We start from the raw sequence: 26,000 nt of genomic DNA on the forward strand, positions 1-26,000 counted from the left end.
ACAAGTATCATCTGCAAAAAGAACTAATTCTGCTTGTTGTATATTAAATGGAAGACAGTTTACATATATGAGGAACAATAGTGGATCTAAGACTGAGCCTTTGGGAACCCTATACATGATTTCTTCCCAGCCAAAATTATGTCCCTGAACTATATTGGTTGTATTACTAACTACAACTTTCTGCATTCTTTTGATTAGATATGACGTTATCCATTGGTTGGCTATATTGTCAGTCCTATAAAACTTGAATTAATGTTGGAGAATACTGTTTCACTGCCAAGCAACATTGCTCGATTTAGCTTAGACCAATACACAGAAAGAACTACTACACTATAGTAAAGGAGGTAACTCTAAGAAATATGCAGCGAGATGAACAGCAGTGACACTTTTACTGAAAGCATTAATTATACTAAGGTCACTGTGATTTAACATAGTGTCATGGACATTACAAAAGATGGGATACAGATCTTAATACGATGTGTGATCACTATGCTCTGCAACATATTCTCATGCTGGCCACGAGATTGGTACAGAGTTCTGGTGGTAGGGCATTCCTTTCCTCTACCAGCATAGTTGATAATTGCTGGATTGTCATTGGTGTATGTATGCATGCTGCAATAGTTCTCCAAAACGCAACCCACATGAGTTCCATGGGATTTAAGTCAGGAGAACAGGCAGTGTGGTCCATTCATTGAATGTTCTCTCATTCCAAGAGCTCTTCCACCAGTGCCATTCAATGTGGTCGCCCCACTGTCATCCATAAAAATGAAGTCAGGGCTGAATATACCCCTTGAAAAGATGCACAGAGTGAAGGAGGACAGTGTCAAAATGATGTTAACTGGTGAGTGTACTGTATTCAAACATTTGGAGGTCAATGCGGCCATGCACATTTTACTCCCCAGACCACAGTACCTGGAACACAAAAAAAAATCATGTTCCACATCATTGTAACATCATATGTCAGAAGTAAGACCACGCAATGCACCCAGGAATGTTGTGTAACATGAAGATGGTCCAGGTCTGATGGTGTGAAGAAGTATAATGCTGCATGGATGCACTGACCTCCAAATATTTGAATGCTGTGGTACACTCACCAGTTAATGTCACTGTGATGCTGCACTCCTTTCAATTAGAGGATATTCAGGTAATGGACTTGTGGTGTCACCGCCAGACACCACACTTGCTAGGTGGTAGCCTTTAAATCAGCCATGATCTGATAGTATACGTTGGACCCGCGTGTAGCCACTATCAGTGACTGCAGACCGAGCGCCACCACACGGTAGGTCTAGAGAGACTTCCTAGCACTCGTCCAGTTGTACAGCCGAACAGCCGACTTTGCTAGCGATGGTCACTGACTTCTACGCACTCATTTGCCGAGACGATAGCATAGCCTTCAGCTACGTTATTTGCTACGACCTAGCAAGGCGCCAGTATACGTACTATTGATATTGTAAACCATGTATCGTCAAGAGCGACGTTTGTCATTAATGGATTAAAGTTAAGTATTCCAACAGCTACTTCCGTTTTTCTCAAGTCTAATTCCCTTGCCATGTTCCAGACCTCACGCCAGCCTGTGTGAGCTAAAAGGCGTGAATTTCGGCCTCCTTTAGGAACACGGTTGGCTCTCCTGCCAACCACAACATTGGCGACGAGAGTAAAAGTGTTCTTATCTAAATTGCCCTGATTTACTTGTGTAATGGCTTCACCACAATCTTCAGATGTACTGTCCAAATTTTATCGCTTACAGAATCAGCAGACGCAGGCCTTACTGGATGCCCTTGGACAGCTTGTCCAGGGTCAACGTGCGATGCAAAACAATGCGGCAGCAGCCGCTTCACCGCTCACGCAGCCACAACAAGCTGTTGCACCAACTTTTCGACCTTTTGATGCTGCACTGGAAAGCTGGACGGAGTGGCCACGCCAATTTGGATTCCATCTCGCCGCCTACAGCATTCAAGGTAACGAGCGGCAGCCGTTTTTGTTATCATCGGTAGGGGTGACCACGTACCATCTAATAGTCAAATTATTTCCCTGACGCGATGTAGCAACTCTGTACTACGAAGAAATTTTGTCTGCATTAGATGCATATTTCAAAGAATCAGTCAATGTAGTTGCCAAACGGTATACCTTCTTTTGTACAAAACGTACGGCAGGTCAGACTAATCGGGAGTGGGTTGCAACCTTGCAAGGCCTTACTAGTGATTGTGATTTTGAATGTCAATGTGGTAAGGGAACAGATTTTGAAACTAGTAAATCCATCCCTTCAACAAGTGATGGACATATTGAATCGGCAGGACACGCTTGACTTTGCTCAGGAATCATTTGAAACTTCGCCAACAGTGTGTCAGGTTAACTGGCCCGCCGGGCAAGCTGCACGGAACAGTAAACAGTCCTTGCGCCCAGGCGTGCCGCTGCCGCCAGGCTCTCAGCCACGTGTACCGCGCCGGCAAGCAAATACAGTGATCAAATCATGCCCGCGGTGTACTACTAAACATTCGCGTGAGAATTGCCCGTCACGCCAAGCTATTTGCTATTATTGTAATAAAAAAGGACATGTTCAGAGTGTTTGCCAGAAAAAGCTCAGATCGGAAGCTCAAAACCGTTCCAGGTCCTTTGCTTCGCGCTGGAATCGGAATCGAACCAAGGATACTCAGGCTCGCGAAACTTCGCCCATGGAAATTCATGTAGTTCATTCCACTCCGCGCAGTGCCACTCTCTCTAACAGTGACTGTGTTCGTCCCAAGAATAGTGTGCGTCGACATCGCCGGAACTCCCGCCAAGTCGCAAGTGATTATGTGCCAGTGTCAGTTCAAGTTGCACGAGACAGTCGCTCTTGTTGTCAGCAGGACAATAAACTTTTTGTAGACTTGGATGTTAACGGCAAAGTGATACCATTCTAGCTCGATTCCGGAGCTGCAGTTTCACTGATCAATCAAGACACTTACAAACTGCTGGGCACACCTCCGTTGCGTGACGCAAATGTTCAGTTAACAAGCTATTCAGGGCAATGTATCCCTGTGTTAGGGCAGTGCAGCATTCTTGCAACATACAAAGGACAAACAAAACTTGTGTCATTTTACGTCCTTCGTTCACCTTCTGCAGTGAACTTGTTTGGTTTCGATTTATTTCAGTTGTTTAACTTGTCCATAGTAAATCAGGTTCTCTCAGTGAACCAGACTGTGCCTTCAGACAGTGTTTCTCGTCTATGTGAAGAATTTGCAAACATTTTTGCACCGGGCCTCGGTTGCGCTAAGAACTATGAAGCACATTTGGAACTGAAAGTAAACACGCAACCGAAATTTTTCAGAGTGCGCAGTGTTCCCCACGCATTGCGTGATGAGGTCGCAAAAACAATACATGATTTGGAATCACAAGGTGTAATTGAATGTGTGCAGGCTTCTCTCTGGGCATCACCCTTAGTAACTTTGCCAAAACCTTCCGGAAAGTTGAGACTTTGTGTGGACTTTAAGGCAACAGTGAATCCACAACTAGTGATTACAACTTTTCATTTACCCTGCCCGGAAGATCATTTTGACAAACTGTGCTCGGGTAAATATTTTTCAGAGTTGGACCTTGCAGATGCGTACTTGCAAATACCGGTGGACGAAGAATCCCAGCGCGTTTTGGTGGTTAACACGCATCTTGGTTTGTATCGATTCAAACAACTGCCATTCGGGTGTACATCCGCCCCTGCATTGTTTCAGCAATATCTACAAACGGTTTGTGCATCAGTCCCTACTGCAGCTAATTATCTGGACGATATTGTGATCTCTGGAAAGACGGAAGAAGAACATTTGGCCAATCTCAGAACATTATTTCAGGTCTTGCAACAAAATGGTCTTCGCTTGCGAAAGGACAAATGTGTGTTTTTTGCTCGAGTCTTGCCATACTTGGGACATGTACTCAATGCCCAAGGCATATATCCCAGTCCAACACACCTCCGTGCCATACAAGACTTGCCTTCGCCGCAGAATTTGAAGCAGCTACAGAGTGTGCTGGGAAAAATAAATTACTATAACAAATATGTTCCGCATGCCTCTTCCATTTCAGCTCCGCTTCATCGCTTACGCCGTAACGGTGTTCCGTTCGTCTGGACGACGGAATGCGAACGCGCCTCACGCCAGTTGAAAACAGCGTTGCTTTCCAATACTTGCCTTAGGCCATTCGATCCCCAGAAGCCCCTCTTGTTGATGGTGGATGCATCGGATTTCGGGATCGGTGCTGTGCTTGCGCACAAAGATGGAACGCACGATCGCCCTATTGCCTTTGCGTCCAAATTGCTCTCATCTGCGCAAAGAAATTATTCACAGATCGAGAAAGAAGCATTGGCTCTTGTATTTGGTGTTACTAAGTTTCATGATTTCTTGTATGGTCATCACCTTATCATAATCACAGACCACAAACCTTTGACATCGCTTTTTCATCCGACCAAGCCTGTACCTCCACGTACAGCGCAGAAATTCATTCGCTGGTCTATTTTCCTCTTGCAGTACCGCTACGATATCTTGTATCGGTCCACTGCTAAGCACGGAAATGCCGATGTGTTGTCCCGCTTGCTTGTTGCTGAGGATAGGGCATTCGATTCCTCCGAACTTGCTTGCATGTTCATTGATGCGGAAACCGATGACATGGACAAATTGTTTCCAATTGATTTTCGTCATGTAGCTACAGCCACAGCTGCCGACCCTGTCCTTGCTCCCGTTCTGCATTTTGTTGCTACGCAATGGCCCTTGTCAAAGTCACAGATCGGGGACCCGTTGGTTCGCCGATTTTTTGCTCACAAGGAGAGACTTTTTGTACGACATGGTATTTTGCTGTTGCGTTCTGATAATGATGAGTCCAGGGTCGTGGTACCACGTTTGTTACAGTCCTCTGTCTTACAGCTTCTCCACCAATGACATTGGGGTATAGTGAGAACGAAACAACTTGCTCGTCAGCACTGTACTTGGTTCGGAATCGATGCCGTGATTACGAATATGTGCTCTTCTTGCATGGTGTGTGCCGAACAACAATCAGCACCACTGCGGAAATTCTTTCCATGGCCACAAGCCACTTCCCCTTGGCAACGCTTACACATCGATTTTGCTGGTCCATTCTGGAATGCTCGATGGTTGGTTGTGGTAGACTCATTCAATAATTGTCCTTTTGTTATCCGGATGTCTTTCACGACGTCATCTGCCACCATCCAAGCGTTATCTGCTATCTTTTGCATTGAAGGTCTTCCACAGACACTTGTTTCCGACAATGGCCCACACTTCATGTCCGCAGAATTTCAGTCATTCTGCAAGGCCAATGGTATTCAACATCTGACATCCGCGCCGTTTTCGCCACAGTCAGACAGTGCCGCTGAACGATTGGTCACGACTTTCAAGTCACAGATGTTGAAGTTGACAGAGACGCATTCTCGGAAGGACGCGTTATTGCTCTTTTTGTCCTCGTGTCGCTCTCAGCCCCGAGATGATCACTCGCCGGCTGAGTTGCTCCACGGTCGCCCTCATCGAACCTTGATGTCATTGCTACATCCGCCGCATCAGGTCTCTGTGCCGCGGCAGACACCTGCTTTTGCTCCAGGCGACTTTGTCTACTATCGCCACTATCGAGGTTCACGGCGTTGGCTCGAAGGGTGCATTCTTCGCTGCCTCGGACACCCTATGTATCTGGTTTTGGGGGCCTCTGGTGAGGTGCGCCGGCATCTAAACAAGCTGCGCCTCTGTCGTCGCATGGGATCTTCCGCTCGCCGTCTGCTTTCAGCGACGGTACCGTACGATCAGCGCCCCGGGGACCCATCTACTGGCTCGCCTCAGCCCCAGGTGTTACCAACGCTGCCTTCCATTTTGCCCCATGGCGACGCGCCGCCACCACCGCCTGTTGTCCTGCCAGCGGCGCCCGCAGTGGACGTGTCGCTGCAGCCGCCGGGCACCTCCCTGGGTCACGTGCCGCCGATCGCTTCCCGTGACCAGTTGTCCTCCGACATGGAACCTTGCCCGCTCCGGACCATATGTCGTCTTCGCCCATCGGGTGCCCCGGCCCGATGGAGGTCGACCTTTCGGCCCCTCCAGCCTCTCTAAGAGTGCATACACCGCATGTTGGCGTGCACCCTGGAGCAGGTTTTCAGGCGTTTCCTAGCTCCCCGCGGTCCGAATGGCAGGGTGCGGGTGGCACAGCCTCGCTTGTTGTTAGGCTCCCCACCTCATCGCATACGTCAACATGGGGCCCTCCTCACGGCGGGCGGAAGCCTTATGCCACAACCGTACGCCGATTTGCGGGAGAGGAATATGGTGTCACGGCCAGACACCACACTTGCTAGGTGGTAGCCTTTAAATCAGCCGCGATCCGTTAGTATACGTCGGACCTGTGTGTCGCCACTATCAGTGACTGCAGACCGAGCGCCGCCACACGGCAGGTCTAGAGGGACTTCCTAGCAATCGTCCAGTTGTACAGCCGACTTTGCTAGCGATGGTCACTGACTTCTACGCACTCATTTGCCGAGACGATAGTTAGCATAGCCTTCAGCTACGTTATTTACTACAACCTAGCAAGGCGCCAGTATCCGTACTATTGATATTGTAAACCATGTATCGTCAAGAGCGACGTTCGTCATTAATGGATTAAAGTTAAGTATTCCACCCGCTACTTCTGTTTTTCTCAAGTCTAATTCCCTTGCCATGTTCCAGATCTCACGCCAGCCTGCGTGAGCTAAAACGCATGCATTTCGGCCTCCTTTAGGAACACGGTTGGCTCTCCTGCCAACCACAACAGGATTGGTCTTCTCCTTCCTTAGACTTAAATCCCAATGAGCACATAAGGGTTGCATTTGGGGAGATACATTGCAGCACATTCTCATGCAGCAATGGCCATTAAGCAGTTGTCAATGACACTGGGGAGGAATCCAGCACCCTAGCACAAGAACTCCTAACAAACCTTGTGGAGCACATTGCACAGCAAGCACTGCCGTTAGTTACAACATACTTATACTCTAAGGTGGTGTTGTTGTTATTGTGGAATTCAGTCCAAAGACTGGCTTGATGCAGCTCTCCATGCTACTCTATCCTGTGTAAGCTTCATCATCTCCCAGTAAATACTACAACCTACATCCTTCTGAATCTGCTTAGTGTATTCATCTCTTGTTCTCCCTCTACGATTTTTAACCTCCGTGCTGCCCTCTAGTACTAAATTGGTGATCCCTTGATGTCTCAGAAAATGTCCTATCTACCAATCCCCTCTTCTAGTCAAGTTGTGCCACAAATTTCTCTTCTCCCCAATTCTATTCAATACCTCCTCATTAGTTATTGATCTATCTATCTAATCCTCAAAGTTTTTATTTCTTCTCCATGGCTTTTAATTCCTACTCCGAATTTTTCTTTTGTTTCCTTTACTGCTTGCTCAATATACAGATGGAATAAAATCGGGGATAGGCTACAACCCTGTCTTGCTCCCTTCCCAAACACCGCTTCCCCTTCATGCCCCTCAACTCTTACAACTGCCATCTGGTTTCTGTACAAATTGTAAATAGGCTTTCATTCCCTGTATTTTACCCCAGCCCCCTTCACAATCTGAATGAGATTATTCCAGTCAACATTGTCAAAAGCTTTCTCTAAGTCTACAAATGCTAGAAACTTAGGTTTGCCTTTCCATAATCTACACTCCTGGAAATTGAAATAAGAACACCGTGAATTCATTGTCCCAGGAAGGGGAAACTTTATTGACACATTCCTGGGGTCAGATACATCACATGATCACACTGACAGAACCACAGGCACATAGACACAGGCAACAGAGCATGCACAATGTCGGCACTAGTACAGTGTATATCCACCTTTCGCAGCAATGCAGGCTGCTATTCTCCCATGGAGACGATCGTAGAGATGCTGGATGTAGTCCTGTGGAACGGCTTGCCATGCCATTTCCACCTGGCACCTCAGTTGGACCAGCGTTCGTGCTGGACGTGCAGACCGCGTGAGACGACGCTTCATCCAGTCCCAAACATGCTCAATGGGGGACAGATCCAGAGATCTTGCTGGCCAGGGTAGTTGACTTACACCTTCTAGAGCACATTGGGTGGCACGGGATACATGCGGACGTGCATTGTCCTGTTGGAACAGCAAGTTCCCTTGCGGGTCTAGGAATGGTAGAACGATGGGTTCGATGACGGTTTGGATGTACCGTGCACTATTCAGTGACCCCTCGACGATCACCAGAGGTGTACGGCCAGTGTAGGAGATCGCTCCCCACACCATGATGCCGGGTGTTGGCCCTGTGTGCCTCGGTCGTATGCAGTCCTGATTGTGGCGCTCACCTGCACGGCGCCAAACACGCATACGACCATCATTGGCACCAAGGCAGAAGTGACTCTCATCGCTGAAGACGACACGTCTCCATTCGTCCCTCCATTCACGCCTGTCACGACACCACTGGAGGTGGGCTGCACGATGTTGGGGTGTGAGCGGAAGACGGCCTAACGGTGTGCGGGACCGTAGCCCAGCTTCATGGAGACGGTCGCGAATGGTCCTCGCCGATACCCCAGGAGCAACAGTGTCCCTAATTTGCTGGGAAGTGGCGGTGCAGTCCCCTACGGCACTGCATAGGATCCTACGGTCGTGGCGTGCATCCGTGCATCGCTGCGGTCCGGTCCCAGGTCGACGGGCACGTGCACCTTCCGCCGACCACTGGCGACAACATCGATGTACTGTGGAGACCTCACGCCCCACGTGTTGAGCAATTCGGCGGTACGTCCACCTGGCCTCCCGCATGCCCACTATACGCCCTCGCTCAAAGTCCGTCAACTGCACATACGGTTCACGTCCACGCTGTCGCGGCATGCTACCAGTGTTAAAGACTGCGATGGAGCTCCGTATGCCACGCCAAACTGGCTGACACTGACGGCGGCGGTGCACAAATGCTGCGCAGCTAGGGCCATTCGACGACCACACCGCGGTTCCTGGTGTGTCCGCTGTGCCGTGCGTGTGATCATTGCTTGTACAGCCCTCTTGCAGTGTCCGGAGCAAGTATGGTGGGTCTGACACACCGATGTCAATCTGTTCTTTTTTCCATTTCCAGGAGTGTATTTTTTAAGATATGTCATAGGGTCGGTATTGCCTCACGTGTTCCAGCATTTCTACGGAATCCAAACTGATCTTCCCTTTGGTCAGCTTCTACCAGTTTTTCTATTCATTGGTAAAGAATTTGTGTTAGTATTTTGCAGCCTTGGCTTATTAAACTGATAGTTTGGTAATTTTCATATCTGTCAACACCTGCTTTCTTTGGGACTGGAATTATTATATTCTTCTTCAGGTCTGAGGGTATTTCGCCTGTCTCATACATCTTGCTCACTAGATGGTATAGTTTTGTTAGGCCTGGCTCTCCCAATGCTATCAGTAGTTCTAATGGAATGTTGTCTACTCCCAGGGTCTTGTTTTGACTTAGGTCTTTCAGTGCTTCACGCAATATCATATCTCTTATTTCATCTTCATCTACATTCTCTCCCATTTCCATAGTATTGTCCTCAAGAACATCGCCCTTGAATAGACTGTCTGCATACTCCTTCTACTTATCTGCTTTCCCTTCTTTGCTTGGAAATGGGTTTCTATCTGAGCTCTTGATATTCATGCAAATGGTTCTCTTCTCTCCAAAGGTCTCTTTAATTTTCCTGTAGGCAGTATCTACCTTACCCCTAGTGATATGCACCTCTACATCCTCACATTTGTCCTCTCGCCATCCCTGCTTAGCCATTTTGATCTCATTTTTGAGACGTTTGCATTCCTTTTTGCCTGCTTCATTTAGGGCATTTTTATATTTTCTCCTTTCATCAATAAAATTCAATATCTCTTCTGTTACCCATGGATTTCTATTAGCCCTTGTCTTATTATCTGCTTGATCCTCTGTTGCCTTCACTATTTCATCTCGCAAACCTACCTATTCTTCTTCTACTGTATTTCTTTCCCCCATTCTTGTCAATTGTTCTTTAATACTCTCCCTGAAACTCTGTACAACCTCTGGTTCTTTCAGTTTATCTAGGTCCCATCTCCTCAAATTCCCACCTTTTTGCAGTTTCTTCAGTTTAAATCTACAGTTCAAAACCAATAGATTGTGGTCAGAGTCCACATCTGCCCTTGGAAATGCCTTACAATTTAAAACCTGGTTCCTCAATCTCTGTCTTACCATTATATAATCTATCTGAGACCTTCCACTATCTCCAGGCTTCTTCCATGTATAAAACCTTCTTTCATGATTTGTCAATCAAGTGTTACCTATGATTAAGTTATGCTCTGTGCAAAATTCTACCAGGCGGCTTCCTCTTTCATTCCTTACTCCCATTCCATATTCATCTACTATGTTTCCTTCTCTGCTTTTTCCTACTATTGAGTTCCAGTCACCTATGACTATTAAATTTTCATCTCCCTTCACTATCTGAATAATTTCTTTTATCTCATCATACATTTCATCAATCTCTTCATCATCTCCAGCCTGTATTCACCTAACGAGAAGTCTTGTTCCTCCTGCCACTGAAATTCACTGATACACTAATTCCCACTATATATAACTTTAACCTATCCATTTCCCTTTTTCAATTTTCTAACTTACCTGCCCGATTAAGGTATCTGACATTCCATGCTCTGATCTGTACAACACCAGTTTTCTTTTACTGATAACAACTTCCTCCAGAGTAGTCCCCGCCAAGAGATCTAAATGGGGGACAATTTTACCTCCAGAATATTTTACTCATGAGGATGCCATCATCATTTAACCATACAGTAAAGCTGAGGCCCTCGGGAAAAATTATGGCTGCAGTTTCCCCTTGCTTTCAGCTGTTCACAGTACCAGCACAGCAAGGGCGTTTTGGTTAGTGTTACAAGGCCAGATTAGTCTATCATCCAGACTGTTGCCCCTGCAACTACTGAAAAGGCTGCTGCCCCTCTTCAGGAACCATACGTTTGTCTGGCCTCTCAATAGATACCCCTCCATTGTGGTTGCACCTACAGTATGGCTATCTGTATCGCTGAGGCACGCAAGCCTCTCCACCAATGGCAAGGTCCATGGTGGTTCATGGGGGGGGGGGGGGGGGGGGGGGGCTCTAAGCTGTATGTAAGGTTTTACTGTGACACGTTTATCTAATGTTCTGCTATTAGTGGAAACAAGGCATCAAATCCAAAGAGAAATGTTTACCGACAGAATATAGATAGTTACAACCTGATCGCTATCACACAAATGTTCAATACTTCATACAGCAATGACCAAATTGTAAAAAACAGTAACAAATTACCGCTTCAATGTAGTTAGTCATAATTTTAGATGCCAGAATATGGCTAGAATGAATAAAATGGCTGCCAGCTCTAAAATAAGCAAAAATTTAAATCTAGTAAATGACTGTAATGACTCTGAAATCAGGAGAACATCTTGAGACAAAGACAAAGCACCAAATGGATATAATGCACACAACCTGCCTCACAAGTAAAGACACATGTGACACAAACACTAAAGACACTAAGTTGGAATGCAATTCTGTTAGTTACCACAATGACTGCTAATAATAATCAAGTACTAGCAACAAGTTACAGAAACTGTACTGTGTTACGTATATCATGATAATGCTGTCTGTTTGACAACACAATCATGATACAAACTGATTATTAGTATTTAGTTATTACTCTACAATTGACTACTCTGGAACAGATGCATTAAAAACTTCCATTGATTGCAATGTAGAAATGTTACATAGATGTATGCACGTAGTATCATATACAAAATACAACATAAAATTCTAACCCTATTTTGAATACAAGAAAGCCAGCATGCTCTTGTCATAAAACATAAATTTAACTTTAAATCACTTTTAATTAGAACTGATTGTCTGCAGTAATAGTGCAATACTACATCAGCAGCTATAGTTACCACAGCCTTCTCAGAATTTACGGGGGAAAAGATAGAAAGCTACTGAAGGCTGACGAAAGGCTGACGACTCCACAAGTTTTTTCTTTGACTAAACACACTATACTGATGCAAAAAGTTTCTAAGATAGTGGTGTGCCTATTACACAGGTACAAAATACTGTACGGATTTTATTTTGTGATGCATTGCTTGTGGTGCCAAGTAATGCTAATTATAAGGTATATTATTGGCAAAAGGCTTTTCTTGATTAGCAAGTGGCCTGAATACATTTGAATCTCACAGTATTCTTCATTATTTCCAAAATCTTATAGTGACCATATACTGTGCCCACATACTTGTTTACCCACTCATGATTCACCTAGTGTACTTGCAACACTGCGTGATGATCTCTATCACGAGAGCATTATTAGAGTGGACTTCAAAGCTTCTGTGATGACTGACAGACAGTCTTAAATACAGAAAATTAATAATTTTTCACATTTCCCTGCTCCGTCTTTACTACAATGAATACATCTGTGCATGATTCTGCCCTTTAACTATCCACAAATACCCTACCTACAAACATTTCGTCAGGTGTAGGAGTAGTAACCCAACTCTTTCTTAGAACAATGGTTGTTACAGCTCCATGGAAGTATTTTTCTTCTGCTTTCAAAGTTCCATTACTGCCCCATGAAAAGGTTGGAAATAAAAGCCCATCAGTCAGAGCTCTGTACACCTCAGATAGATTAATAGAACTGGGATGCAGCCTTCGCTACAAAGCTTACTTACAACAAAAGCTTTGTCTCAACACCCATATATTCCATCAGTATGGGTCAGCATACTGGAGATAGCAATTTTCTCCCAAATCATTTGTGACTGATGACAGTTTAGGAGACTATAATAGTAAAATAAGTGTGTTGTGTATCACAAATACACATTATTTTTAATTAATCATGCTACAAAAATAACTTCAAGTTTGAAGCAAACGTAAGTCATGAATAATTACTATACATGAGCTGATATGCAACAAATGCTCTTTTGAAAGTGGTTGTCTCTGTTTCGACCCTGTCAAATATCATCAACTGAATTTTAACACTGAAAGAAGTGTTTTGTTACAAGTGCAGAATGACATATACAATTTATGTGATGCAGCACTTACTATCAGAAGTAAAACACACACACACACACGCACACACACACACACACACACACAGGCACACGCACACACAAACAGAGAGAGAGAGAGAGAGAGAGAGAGAGAGAGAGAGAGAGAGAGAGAAATAGTAATTACCTTTTTGCTGATTCCCTAATAAATTTCATCACTTCCACATTGGACTTGTCACCTTCTGCATAAATAGCTTCAACTCTTGCAGCAAAATGAGCTTCCTTCATGCAAGCATACAGCATATGGAGAAGTGCAGTTGCTGCTTTGCTTCCATCAAGGTAAAGACACACTTCTTCTGGCCTATATTGAAATAGATTGCATTTGTTCTGAATACTTAAAATTACTATATTCTGAAGCAAGCATTTGTCATATACCTAACAAGAGTCTGTTCCCACATATTTTGAATACTCCAGAAAGCATTATCAGGAATGATGTAATACAGACAGAAGTATTGGTAGAGAATAAGAGAAGAAAAGGATTTATTCTACAAAGGAAAACATTCGGCCACAATGGTTGCCACTTGATAGATCAAAATATAAAGAGATATTTCATTCCACTGAAAGGTAATCACAGTGTGGAAGGATGTTTTCAGTCATTTAATTCATTGTGGCTATGCATCCAGATGTAACTAAAATATTTATTCTTATTCGGTGCTAATATGTTTACTTACACCTGGAGCTGTGGACGAATTTACCATCTCACAGAAAACTCTAATGATTCCTTTAGCTCTTTGCTTTTAAAAACATAATTACATTAATTGTACACTTTGTAAATGTTGGGTGCCAGACAACTAATTCCTATAACAGAGGATCAAATTTACAGTAATGCTATAAAGCTGTCGTCAACCCACAGGTTGGTTTTAACACCACAGTCCTTTATTAGGCATGATCCTATTTCCTTTCTTTCATCTGATTTTGAACTTACTTACCCAGCTCGTCATATGAAAATGTATATTTTACTGTGCAGTCTAAATGAGTAACTAGGCATTTTTCACATAATGAAAGAGATTATTAGTGATACGAGGGTCACTCCAAATGAAGTGCATGCTTTTTTTCTTTTTTTTTTTAAATCCATCTTCATTCTACATGTTTGAAAGTTTTACATTGTGTAGATACATCCTGTAGGAACAATATTATCTGTCTCGCGTGTGTAATTTCCATCCCTCTCAACTGCCTTACGCCATCTTGGAACCAGCGCCTGTATACCCGCACGGTAAAATTCTGTACCAGCCTATTGGAGCCACAGTTTGGCATCGTGCACAAGGGAGTCATCATCTTCAAATCTTATTCACCGAGCGAGGTGGTACAGTGGTTAGACACTGGACTCGCATTTGGGAGGACGGCGGTTCAATCCCGCATCCAGCCATCCTGATTTAGCTTTCCCCTAAATCGCTCCAGGCAAATGCCGAGATGGTTCCTTAGAAAGGGCACAGCCGACTTCCTTCCCTAATCCGATGAGACCAATGACCCCCGCTGTCTGGTCTCCTTCCCCAAAGAACCCAACCCAAACCCTCAAACCTTGTTCCACAAAGAGAGCCTTCCAGTTTCCCAAAGAGATGACAGTCACATGGAACCAGGTCAGGACTGTAAGGCGGGCGTTTCAGTGTTATCCATCCGAGTTTTGTGATCGCTTTCATGGTTTTTTGACAGACGTGCCTGTACATTGCCATGCAACAGCAAAACATCCTGCTTTTGCCAATGTGGTTGAACATGACTCAGTCGAGCATGAAGTTTCTTCAGTGTTGTCACATACACATCAGAATTTATGGGGGTTCCACTTGGCATGATTTCGCCAAGCAAGAGTCCTTCGGAACTGAAAAACACCGTAGCCATAACTTTTCCAGCAGAAGGTGTGGTTTTCAAATTTTTTCTTGGGTGAATTTGCATGAAGCCACTCCATTGATTGCCTCTTCATCTCTGGTGAAAAATGATGGAGCCACGTTTCATCACCTGTCACATTTCTTCCAAGAAATTCATCTCCACCATTCGCATACTGTTCCAAAAGTTCGCTGCATACCATTTACCTTGTACCTTTGTAAACCACTGTCAACATCCTGGGAATCCACCTGGCACAAACCTTTTTTAACGCCAACACTTCCAGTGTTCTGCAAACACTTCCTTCCCCTATCCCAATGTAGCGTGACAATTCGTTCACTGTGACGCATCCATCAGCAGTCACCAATTCGTTAACTCTCTGCACACGTGTGTGTGTGTGTGTGTGTGTGTGTGTGTGTGTGTGTGTGTGTGTGTGTGTGTGTGTGTGTGTGTGTGTGTGTGTGTGTGTGTGGGAGGGAGGGAGGGAGGGAGGGAGGGAGGGAGGGAGGGAGGGAGGGAGGGAGGGAGGGAGGGAGGGAGGGAGGGAGGGAGGGAGGGAGGGAGGGAGGGAGGGAGGGAGGGAGGGAGGGAGGGAGGGAGGGAGGGAGGGAGGGAGGGAGGGAGGGAGGGAGGGAGGGAGGGGAGGGAGGGAGGGAGGGAGGGAGGGAGGGAGGGAGGGAGGAGGGAGGGAGGGAGGGAGGGAGGGAGGGAGGGAGGGAGGGAGGGAGGGAGGGAGGGAGGGAGGGAGGGAGGGAGGGAGGGAGGGAGGGAGGGAGGGAGGGAGGGAGGGAGGGAGGGAGGGAGGGAGGGAGGGAGGGAGGGAGGGAGGGAGGGAGGGAGGGAGGGAGGGAGGGAGGGAGGGAGGGAGGGAGGGAGGGAGGGAGGGAGGGAGGGAGGAGGGAGGGAGGGAGGGAGGGAGGGAGGGAGGGAGGGAGGGAGGGAGGGAGGGAGGGAGGGAGGGAGGGAGGGAGGGAGGGAGGGAGGGAGGGAGGGAGGGAGGGAGGGAGGGAGGGAGGGAGGGAGGGAGGGAGGGAGGGAGGGAGGGAGGGAGGAGGGAGGGAGGGAGGGAGGGAGTGAGTGAGTGAGTGAGTGAGTGAGTGAGTGAGTGAGTGAGTGAGTGAGTGAGTGAGTGAGTGAGTGAGTGAGTGAGTGAGTGAGGGAGGGAGGGAGGGAGGGAGGGAGGGAGGGAGGGAGGGAGGGAGGGAGGGAGGGAGGGAGGGAGGGAGGGAGGGAGGGAGGGAGGGAGGGAGGGAGGGAGGGAGGGAGGGAGGGAGGGAGGGAGGGAGGGAGGGAGGGAGGGAGGGAGGGAGGGAGGGAGGGAGGGAGGGAGGGAGGGAGGGAGGGGAGGGAGGGAGGGAGGGAGGGAGGGAGGGAGGGAGGGAGGGAGGGAGGGAGGGGGAGGGAGGGAGGGAGGGAGGGAGGGAGGGAGGGAGGGAGGGAGGGAGGGAGGGAGGGAGGGAGGGAGGGAGGGAGGGAGGGAGGGAGGGAGGGAGGGAGGGAGGGAGGGAGGGAGGGCCTGTCAGCACCAACATTGGACTGTTGATGAGTGGAAACATGTTGCCTGGTTGGATGAGACTCATTTAGAATTGTATCGAGCACATGGATGGGTACGGGTATGGAGACAACCTCAGGAATCAATGGACCCTGCATGTAAGCAGAGGACTGTTCAAGCTGGTAGAGACTCTGTAATGATATGCAGTGTGTGCAGTTGGAGTGATGTGGGACCCCTGATACGTCTAGATACAACTCTGATAGGTGATACATACGTAAGCATCCTGTCTGATCACCTGAATCAATTCATGTCCATTGTGCATTCCGGCAGATTTGGGCAATTCCAATAAGGCAATGCAACACTCCTCACATCCAGAATTTTTACAGAGTGGCTCCAGGAACACACTTCTGAGTTTAAACACTTCTGCTCGCCACCAAACTCCCCAAACATGAACGTTGTTGAGCATATCTGGGATTCCACACAACGTGATAAAGAGCCCCCCCTCCTCGTACTCTTGTGGATTTATGGACAGCCCTGCAGGATTCGTGGTGTAAATTCTCTCCAGCGCTACTTCAGCCATTAGTCGAATCCATGCCACATTGTGTTGTACCACTTCTGCGTGCTTGTGAGTTGTTGTTGTGGTCTTCAGTCCAGAGACTGGTTTGATGCAGATCTCCATGCTACTCTATCCTGTGCAAGCTTCTTCATCTCTCAGTACCTACTGCAACCTACATCCTTGTGAATCTGCTTAGTGTATTCATCTCTTGTTCTCCCTCTACGATTTTTACCTTCTGTGCTACCCTCCAGTACTAAATTGGTGATCCCTTGGTGTCTCAGAACAAGCCCTACGAACAAATCCCTTCTTCTAGTCAAGTTGTGCCATAAATTTCTCTTCTCCCCAATTCTATTCAATACCTCTTAATTAGTTATGTTATCTACCTATATAATCTTCAGCAGTCTTCTGTAGCACCCCATTTCGAAAGCTTCTATTCTCTTCTTGTCTAAACTATTTATCGTCCACATTTCATTCCCATACATGGCAACACTCCATACAAATACTTTCAGAAACAACTTCCTGACACTTAAATTTATACTCGATATTAACAAACTTCTCTTCTTCAGAAACGCTTTCCTTGCCATTGCCAGTCTACATTTTATATCCTCTCTACCTCGACCAGCATCAGTTATTTTGATCCCTAAATAGCAAAACTCATTTACTATTTTAAGTGTCTAATTTCCTACACTAATTCCCTAAGCATCACCTGATTTAATCCCGCTACATTCCATTATCCTCATTTTGCTTTTGTTGATGTTCATCTTATATCCTCCTTTCAAGACACTGTCCCAGTTCAATTGCTCTTCCAGGTCCTTTGCCGTCTCTGACAGAATTACCATATCATTCGCGAACCTCAAAGTTTTTATTTCTTCTCTGTAGATTTTAATTCCTACTCCACATTTTTCTTTTGTTTCCTTTGGTGCTTGTTCAATGTACAGATTGAATAACATCTGGGATAGGCTACAACCCTGTCACACTCCCTTACCAACCACTGCTTCCCTTTCATTCCCCTCAACTCTTATAACTGCCATCTGGTTTCTGTACAAATTGTAAATAGCATTTTGCTCCCTGTATTTTACCCCTGCCACCTTAAGAATTTGAGAGAGAGTATTCCAGTCAACATTGTCAAAAGCATTCTCTAAGCCTACAAATGCTAGAAACATAGGTTTGCCTTTCCTTATCTATCTTCTAAGATAAGTCGTATGGTTGATATTGCCTCACATGTTCCAACATTTCTACGGAATCAAAACTTATCTCCCTGAGGTCGGCTTATACCAGTTTTTCCATTTGCCTGTAAAGAATTTGTGTTAGTATTTTGCAGCCATGAATTATTAAACTGATAGTTTGGTAAGTTTCACATCTGTCAACATCTGAACACCTGCTTTCTTTGGGATTGAAATTATTATATTCTTCTTCAAGTCTGTAGGTATTTCACTTGTCTCATACATCTTGATCACCAGATGGTAGAGTTTTGTCAGGGCTGGCTCTCTCAAGGCTATCTGTAGTTCTAATGGAATGTTGTCTACTCCTGGGGCCGTGTTTCAACTTAGGTCTTTCAGTGCTCTGTCATACTCTTCACGCAATATCGTTTCTCCCATTTCATCTTCATCTACATCCTCTTCCATTTCCATAATATTGTTCTCAAGTACATCGACCTTGTATAGACCCTCTATATGCTCCTTCCACCTTTCTGCTTTCCCTTCTTTGCTTAGAACTGGGTTTCCGCCTGAGGTCTTGATATTCATACAAGTGGTTCTCTTTTCTCCAAAGGACTCTTTAATTTACCTGTAGGCAGTATCTCTCTTACATGCCTCTACATCCTTACATCTGTCCTCTAGCCATCCCTGCTTAAGCATTTTGCACTTCCTGTCGATCTCATTTATGAGATGTTTTTATTGCTTTCTGCCTGCTTCATTTACTACATTTTTGTATTTTCGCCTTTCATCAATTAAATTCTGTTACCCAAGGAGTTCTACCAGCCCTCGTCTTTTTACCTGCTTGATCCTCTGCTGCCTTCACTATTTCAGCTCTCAAAGCTACCCATTCTTCTTCTACTGTATTTCTTTCCCCCACTTGTGAGACCTACATGATATTAGGCAGGTGCACCAGTTTCTTTGACCTGAACTGGCAACAATAGGATGTGTAATATATCTTGAGAACAGGACGTAGGATGATATCAGGCTGGGAGTTCATAGGATGAAGGGTACCTAACAGTAGTGTAACGTACCATATGCTGCAGTGAAAACAGCTAAGTAGAAAGTGTTGTAAAACAGAATGATCTCTGCCATCAATGAAACTTGTGTTCATCCAGAAAATGTTTCAAATACACTCAAAAAAGGGAATGTTAAAATATACCTCAGAGAAGCATTACTGGGTCATCACTAGAAAACATGGGAAGTAGCTAAATGTCAGGCATAACACACCATTTTATTCTTAAGTGAAAATGCAGGTCACTTCAAATGCGTCAGAAAGGGAGGAAACAATAATAAACTACACAAGATATTTTCAAGGAAAATACTAATAAAAGGTTTCCAGAGCTTCACATTATTTTATGTCTGAGGCTCACCGTGAACTTGATGCACTACCAATTAGTGAACACTTAGGGCTGATACTAACTTGTACTTTTGACATAACGATGCTACATAATGGAATGCTTCTCGCACTGTTGCCATGTCTCCACGGGCCACTGCTTGTTCTATTTTTCTATATGTTTCATCCAGTGGGCACTTGTCATAGGGTACTATAATATCTGGAACAAAACAAAGTAGTATCAGTAACAGGTACAATATGGAAATCCATCAAATTTATATAAAACCTGATAAAATGCACTGAATAGATGACGAGATACAGCACCTTCTCCCAATAATGACTTCAGCATATTGTAAGCCTCCTCAGCATCCTTTTCTATGTCAGATTCCACAGTAATTAGTAAACTGTAATAGCTGAAAAGTAATATAGTAATTATTAATGTTGTATGGATGTATAATAATCACATTTCTTTAACAGAAAATTTATCAAGGATATTGTATTCATAGCATTCATATTTTAACACAATCAGTGTTGGATTCTCTGATACATAATGTTTACCTTTAGGGCATTTAAAAAGTAAACATTCACGCAACAAGCATTAAGAACCATTATCACATTATGACCCAGTTTAAATAGATTTTCATTCACTGAGTAATGTGGAAATGTAATAACATATTTGAAAGGGACAGATTATCCAAAAAAGAAACATTATATTTTAGTGTCCAGAGAACTTTGAAGCCATTAGAGATGATGCCCTAATTCAGATGAAACTGGACTTTGATGGGGAAAACAATTGGCTTCAACCTTGCTTAAGTGACTATCCTCACGTATGTCAAGGTAGTAAACAAAAAAGATCCTGTTATTTACAACAGTAGAATTTATTATGTTATACACTGTCTGGTAACATTAACATGAATACCAGTCAAAAGCCTGAATAATCACTTTTTGAAGTGTGGACTGCTACAAGAGGTGCAGGAAAAGAGTCAATAATTTCTGGAAGTTACTGGCAGGAATGTGGAGCTATGCTAACTTCAGTGCAATGGCCAGTTGCACTAATGTCTCAGTTGAGCAGTTGAGGATCCATGGTGTGAACAGCCCGATTGAAATGGGTTCCCACAGATTCTCGGTTTGCTTTAAATCCGGTGAGTTTGGTGGCCATGGGAACACAGGAAACTTATCCTGGCACTCTTCAAGCCACACATGCACACTGCAAACTGTGCGACATGCTGCTTTGTCCTGCTGATAGATGCCAGATAGATGCCATTGCGCTGAGAAAAGAGAAACTGCATGTATGGGTGGACATGATACCCAAGGACAGATGCATTTCGATGCTGATTCACTGTGCCTTCCAGATTGATGAGATCACACAGGGAATGCCAGAAAACTCTTTCATTGATGGTTGCAGAATGTTTGCTTGGTGCATAAAACATGATTCACATGGAAAGGCAATCAGTCATCATTCAGTGCATGTTCAGTTGCAGCACTGTCATGTAAATTCCAGTCTTTGTTGCTGACACACAGCAGTCGACTTGAGTGCATGAACCAGTGAACCAGGCATCTTCTGTGGAGACCCATACGCAGCAATGTTCACTGAAAAACCATTGAGGAGACACTTTTGGTAGCCCCTTGGTTCATCTGGACTATCAAAAGTCATGTCTATCTGCCTGTACACATCTCCACAACTGTCCTTGACCCCTTTCTTCTATGGCCCATGCACACCACAGCTGCCTCAGTGCCAGTTTTGGATCGCATCATTTTGCCATGCATAGATTATATCATCTACGGTGGCACACAAACAGTTTACAAACTTAGCCATTTCAGAAATTCATTCTCCCTTGGCCAAAAAGCCAATGATCAGGCTCTTTAGGGTGTCAGATAAATGACTCCATTTCCACATTACAACAACAACTGCACTACTTTCCGTGTCCACAGACGTTTTTTGCATCCCGTCATGCTAGTGCTGGCACCGGCCGTTCATGAATGACTATTGCACACTGACATCAAACAGAGGTGATGGTTATGTTAATGTGAATGGATCATGATTCTCATATATGTCATTGCAGATATCTGAGGCAGACCATGGTGCAATCTCTAACTTTGCATGAGCAGGTTCAGCTGGCATACAGATACAAAAAGTATGGTGATCCATGGTACAAGTAAGAGATGGTAGCAAAGTGCGAAATGAACTCGCGCCTTGGTTGGTCCAAAGACCATAAGGAATTTCCAGTCAGACCTACTGGACACAGCTTCTGTACCAAATCTTAAGAGAAGCAGTCTACCCTCAGCATCCAGGATGGAGGAGGATGTGCAGATGGTTCAGGAAATACTCTTTCAAAGTCCACAGTAATCATAAAGAAAGATAGCTTGCAAAGACTGTGATCATAAGTTGGAATACTGGGAGATGATTCTTGCTAGGCATGTAGATTTGTCAAATATTTTTGGCAATCTCCTATGGTCAGTTGAAGCTGTGTTTCATGTTGGAAGGTTCGGTCTCCAGTACAGTTGTCAGTATTGGGCATCAGAGTGGTTGTTGAACAAAGCAAACATCACACAAATGTCACAGTGTGGTGCGGCATGACATCCACAAAAGTTGTGAGTCTGTATCTCATTTGGAACACAATGCATGCTGAGCAGTACCTTGATAAATACCTATTAAAACATTAATTTCCAGTTTGCAACCTAAACCTATGCAATTGAGATATAATGATCTTATACTAATCAAACATTTCAAGTATTTACTATTTTTATTGGTGTTTTCTGTATATACCATGTAGCCAACACCTTATTACACAGGTGGTACATCTGTTAATTAGGAAAACAAAAGAATACACAGAGCATATAATTGCTGAAAGCTGGTCATAACAACCCATCATTGTAGTTCCATATGGCACTATCAACTTCCAGATAGTCCATAAGGTAGCATAAAAGCTCTCCATGGGAATAGACTCTCAACTATGTTTATAATTTACAATCTCTTTAAAAGTCCATGACCATGCTCTAAATTGCTGCACTTTCTGATGGGAAGATAGTGGTGACACTTGGGAGTAGTAGTAGTTTCAGCTTGCTTAGTACCTAGCATAAAGTAACCTGCTGGTTTCAATAGCTCACACAAAAGGAATATGTTATTTAAATCACCTTCTGAAGTTGAGTCATGTGAATCTGTTGAGGAGTTCCTGATGACTTATCCTGCAGAGGTGACTGAGGAAGTTACCATGATGGAAGTGTATCCTAATGATATGACATTAGATGCCAACTATCACGTGTACACTCGTACACTGCACTGTTGGTGGTTGTTGGGATGTTTAAGGGGGACTAAACAGCTAAGGTCATCAGTCCCCCATTCCAAAAACAGGCGACACGAAAATTTACGGAGCAGGTAAAACCCCAAGGGGGGAGGAGACGCCCCTCCCCCCAGTCACTGAAAGAACACCAATGTGGCAGCGAATACTAGAGACAATAAGAGTACAGACGAACACCGGACAGAAAGAAATGGAAGAAAAGAAGAGGGCCGGAGACTGGTTGACTGACCATGAGAACAAAAAAAGGGAAAGAGTCAACCAACCGAATACACACTAAAATCTGCAACCAATGAGAGACTCGAGGACAAGAGACACAGAAAGGGAAAGGGGCAGGACCCCCCCCCCCCCCCTAAATGGAACCATAAAAAGGACTACCACAGATAAAATTTAAAACGTCGTCAGAAATGGAGGCATCGTCGCATAAAACCAAAGGCAACGTGCCCAGGAGATTAAAAGACTGCCGAAGGGTGTGCAGTCGGGGACACTCCAACAAAATGTGGGTGACCGTCAACCGGGACCCGCACTGACACAGGGGGGATCCTCCTGACGCAAAAGATGTCCGTGCATCAGGTAGGTATGGCCGATGCAGAGCCGACACACGATGACAGAGTCTTTGCGAGAAGCCCGCAGGGAGGACTGCCACACATCGGTCATCTCCTTAACAGCCCACAGTTTATTCGGCGAAGTCAGGCTACGCCACTCATCATGCCACATCCCAAGCACCTTACGGCGCAACGCCAGCTGCAGATCACGAGCCAGGAGGCCGATCTCCAAAGTGGGTGCGTCGATCGCCTCTTTGGCCAGCCTGTCGACACGTTCGTTCCCCGGGATGCCAACGTGACCTGGCGTCCAAACAAAGACCACCGAACGACCAGAGCGGGTAATGGCAAAAACAGACTCCTGAATAAAGGATACCAGAGGAGAAGAGGTATAGCAGCGGTCGATAGCCTGGAGGCTGCTCAAGGAGTCACTGCAGATGACGATGGACGTACCTGAGCAGGAACACATATGCTCAAGAGCGCGCAATATGGCCACCAGCTCTGCAGTAAAAATACTGCAGCCAGCCGGCAAGGAGCGCTGTTCAACATGGGCAGCATGAGCAAAAGCGTAGGCAGTACGACCATCTACCAGGGAACCATCAGTGTAGACAGGCTCACAGCCTGAAAATGAGACGAGGAGCGCAAGAAAACGGCGACGGAGGGCCACAGGCGGAACCGAGTCCTTGGATTCCCATGCCAAGTCCAGGCGGACGGACGGCCAGGGCATACACCAGGGAGGCATGGGTGCACAGACCCGGGAGGGTGGCAGAAGAGGGAATGACAGCAGGGACTGGACGCGGACAGCAATGGAAAGCCCAGACCTAGGTCGCTGGTCGGGCAGAGGGAGGACCCTGGCAGGGAAAAGCAGGCAATGATTGGGATGGCCCGGTGAGCAATGCACGTGGACAGCATAGTCGGCGAGCAGTCGGTGGCGGCGAATCCGCAGCGGGGAACCCCGGCCTCCACCAGTAGACTATCCACGAGGCTCGCACTGAAAGCGCCAGTTGCAAGCCGAACCCCACAGTGGTGTATGGGGTCCAACAACGTCAACACTGAGGGCGATGCAGACCCATAGGCCAGGCTCCCATAATCAAGCCTGGACTGCACAAAGGCTCTGTACAATCGCAACAGCGTGCAGCGATCTGCAGCCCAAGACGCGTGGCTCAGGCAGCGGAGGGCGTTGAGGTGCCGCCAGCACTTTTGCTTCAGCTGAGTAATATGAGGAACCCATGTGAGCCGGCCATCAAAGACGAGTCCTAAAAAGCCGCTAGTGTCCACCACTTCAAGTAGGTGGCCGTCAAGGTAAACTTCTGGATGAGGGTGGACCGTCCGACGCCTGCAGAAGTGCATAACTCGAATCTTGGCTGCAGAGAACTGAAATCCATGAGTCAGAGCCCATGTTGCTGCCTTGCGAACGGCTGCTTGCAGCCTGTGTTCGGCCACTCCTGTAGTCGTTGAGCTAAATGAGATGCAGAAGTCGTCGGCATACAAAGAAGGAGACACCGACGACCCCACGGCTGCAGCCAGACCATTAATGGCCACTAGAAATAAGGAAACACTCAACACCGAGCCCTGCGGGACCCCATTTTCCTGTATATAAGATGAACTAGAGGCGACACCGAGTTGCACCCGGAAAGAGCGGCGCAATAAAAAGTTTTGAAGAAAAGCTGGGAGCTTACCACGAAGACCCCACTCATGCAACGTAGCAAGGATGTGATGCCTCCATGTTGTGTCATATGCCTTCCGCAGATCAAAAAATACAGCAACGAGATGCTGACGGCGGGAAAAGGCTGTACGGATAGCAGATTCCAGCCGCACCAAATTGTCCGCAGCAGACCGGCCCTGACGGAAGCCACCCCTGGGATGGAGCGAGGAGACCGCGCGACTCAAGGACCCAACACAAACGCCGCCCCACCATACGTTCGAGCAATTTGCACAAAACGTTGGTGAGGGTAATGGGACGATAGCTGTCCACCGCCAGAGGGTCCGCACCGGGCTTCATGATGGGGACAATAACACCCTCTCGCCATTGCAACGGGAACACGCCCTCGCTTCAAATGCGGTTAAAGATTGTGAGGATGTGTCTCTGGCAGTCCCTGGAGAGATGCTTCAGCATCTGCGCGTGGATGCAGTCCGGTCCTCGTGCTGTATCAGGGCAATCGGCAAGGGCACCGAGGAATTCCCTCTTGCTGAAAGGAGCTCTGTATTTTTCAGAACGACGTGTGTGGAATGATAACGGCGTCTGCTCGGAGCGCTCCTTTAGAGAGCGAAAGGTGGGAGGGTAAGTTGCAGTCGCAGAGCTCGTAGCAAAGTGCGCAGCAAGGTGGTCAGCAATGGCGGCAGCTTCAGTGCAGACAGCACCATCCAGGGAGATTCCAGGGACACCCATAGGGGTCTGGTATCCATAAATCCACCGGATGCGGGACCACACGAGCGACAGGGAGCCCAAGAATGAAACATACCTCTCCCAGCACTCCTGCTTACACTGTGCAATAAGACGACGGGCCAAGGCACGGAGCTTCTTAAAGGCGATGAGGGTCTCCAGAGATGGGTGCCGTCTATGACGCTGGAGAGCCCGCCTACAGTCGCGAATAGCCACAGCAATCTTCGGCGACCACCAGGGGACAGCCTTCCTCCGAGGGAGTCCAGAAGAGCGGGGGAGGGCAGCATCGGCCGCAGAAATAATTGACGTGGTAAAGACACGGACCACCTCGTCAATGTCACCCTGTGGGGGAGAAGCA

General features: G+C 46.2%; 1 protein-coding gene across 2 annotated transcripts in view; it reads right to left on the reverse strand.

The window, feature by feature from the left end:
• The window catches only part of LOC126358186 (FAD synthase-like), a 111,270-nt gene that overhangs the window by 19,399 nt on the left and 65,871 nt on the right, over positions 1–26,000 (reverse strand). Inside the window, exons 7-9 of one of the 2 annotated variants that reach the window (XM_050007527.1) lie at positions 19,746–19,834; positions 19,509–19,641; positions 13,157–13,330 (exon numbers count right to left, since the gene is read on the reverse strand). In XM_050007527.1, coding sequence (XP_049863484.1) covers positions 13,157–13,330; positions 19,509–19,641; positions 19,746–19,834 — 396 coding nt within the window. The remainder of the gene's footprint in view (positions 1–13,156; positions 13,331–19,508; positions 19,642–19,745; positions 19,835–26,000) is intronic. The other variant, XM_050007528.1, reaches the window with a different exon arrangement.

The sequence above is a fragment of the Schistocerca gregaria genome, chromosome 1 (genome assembly GCF_023897955.1).
Source record: "Schistocerca gregaria isolate iqSchGreg1 chromosome 1, iqSchGreg1.2, whole genome shotgun sequence".
Taxonomy (NCBI): domain Eukaryota; kingdom Metazoa; phylum Arthropoda; class Insecta; order Orthoptera; family Acrididae; genus Schistocerca; species Schistocerca gregaria.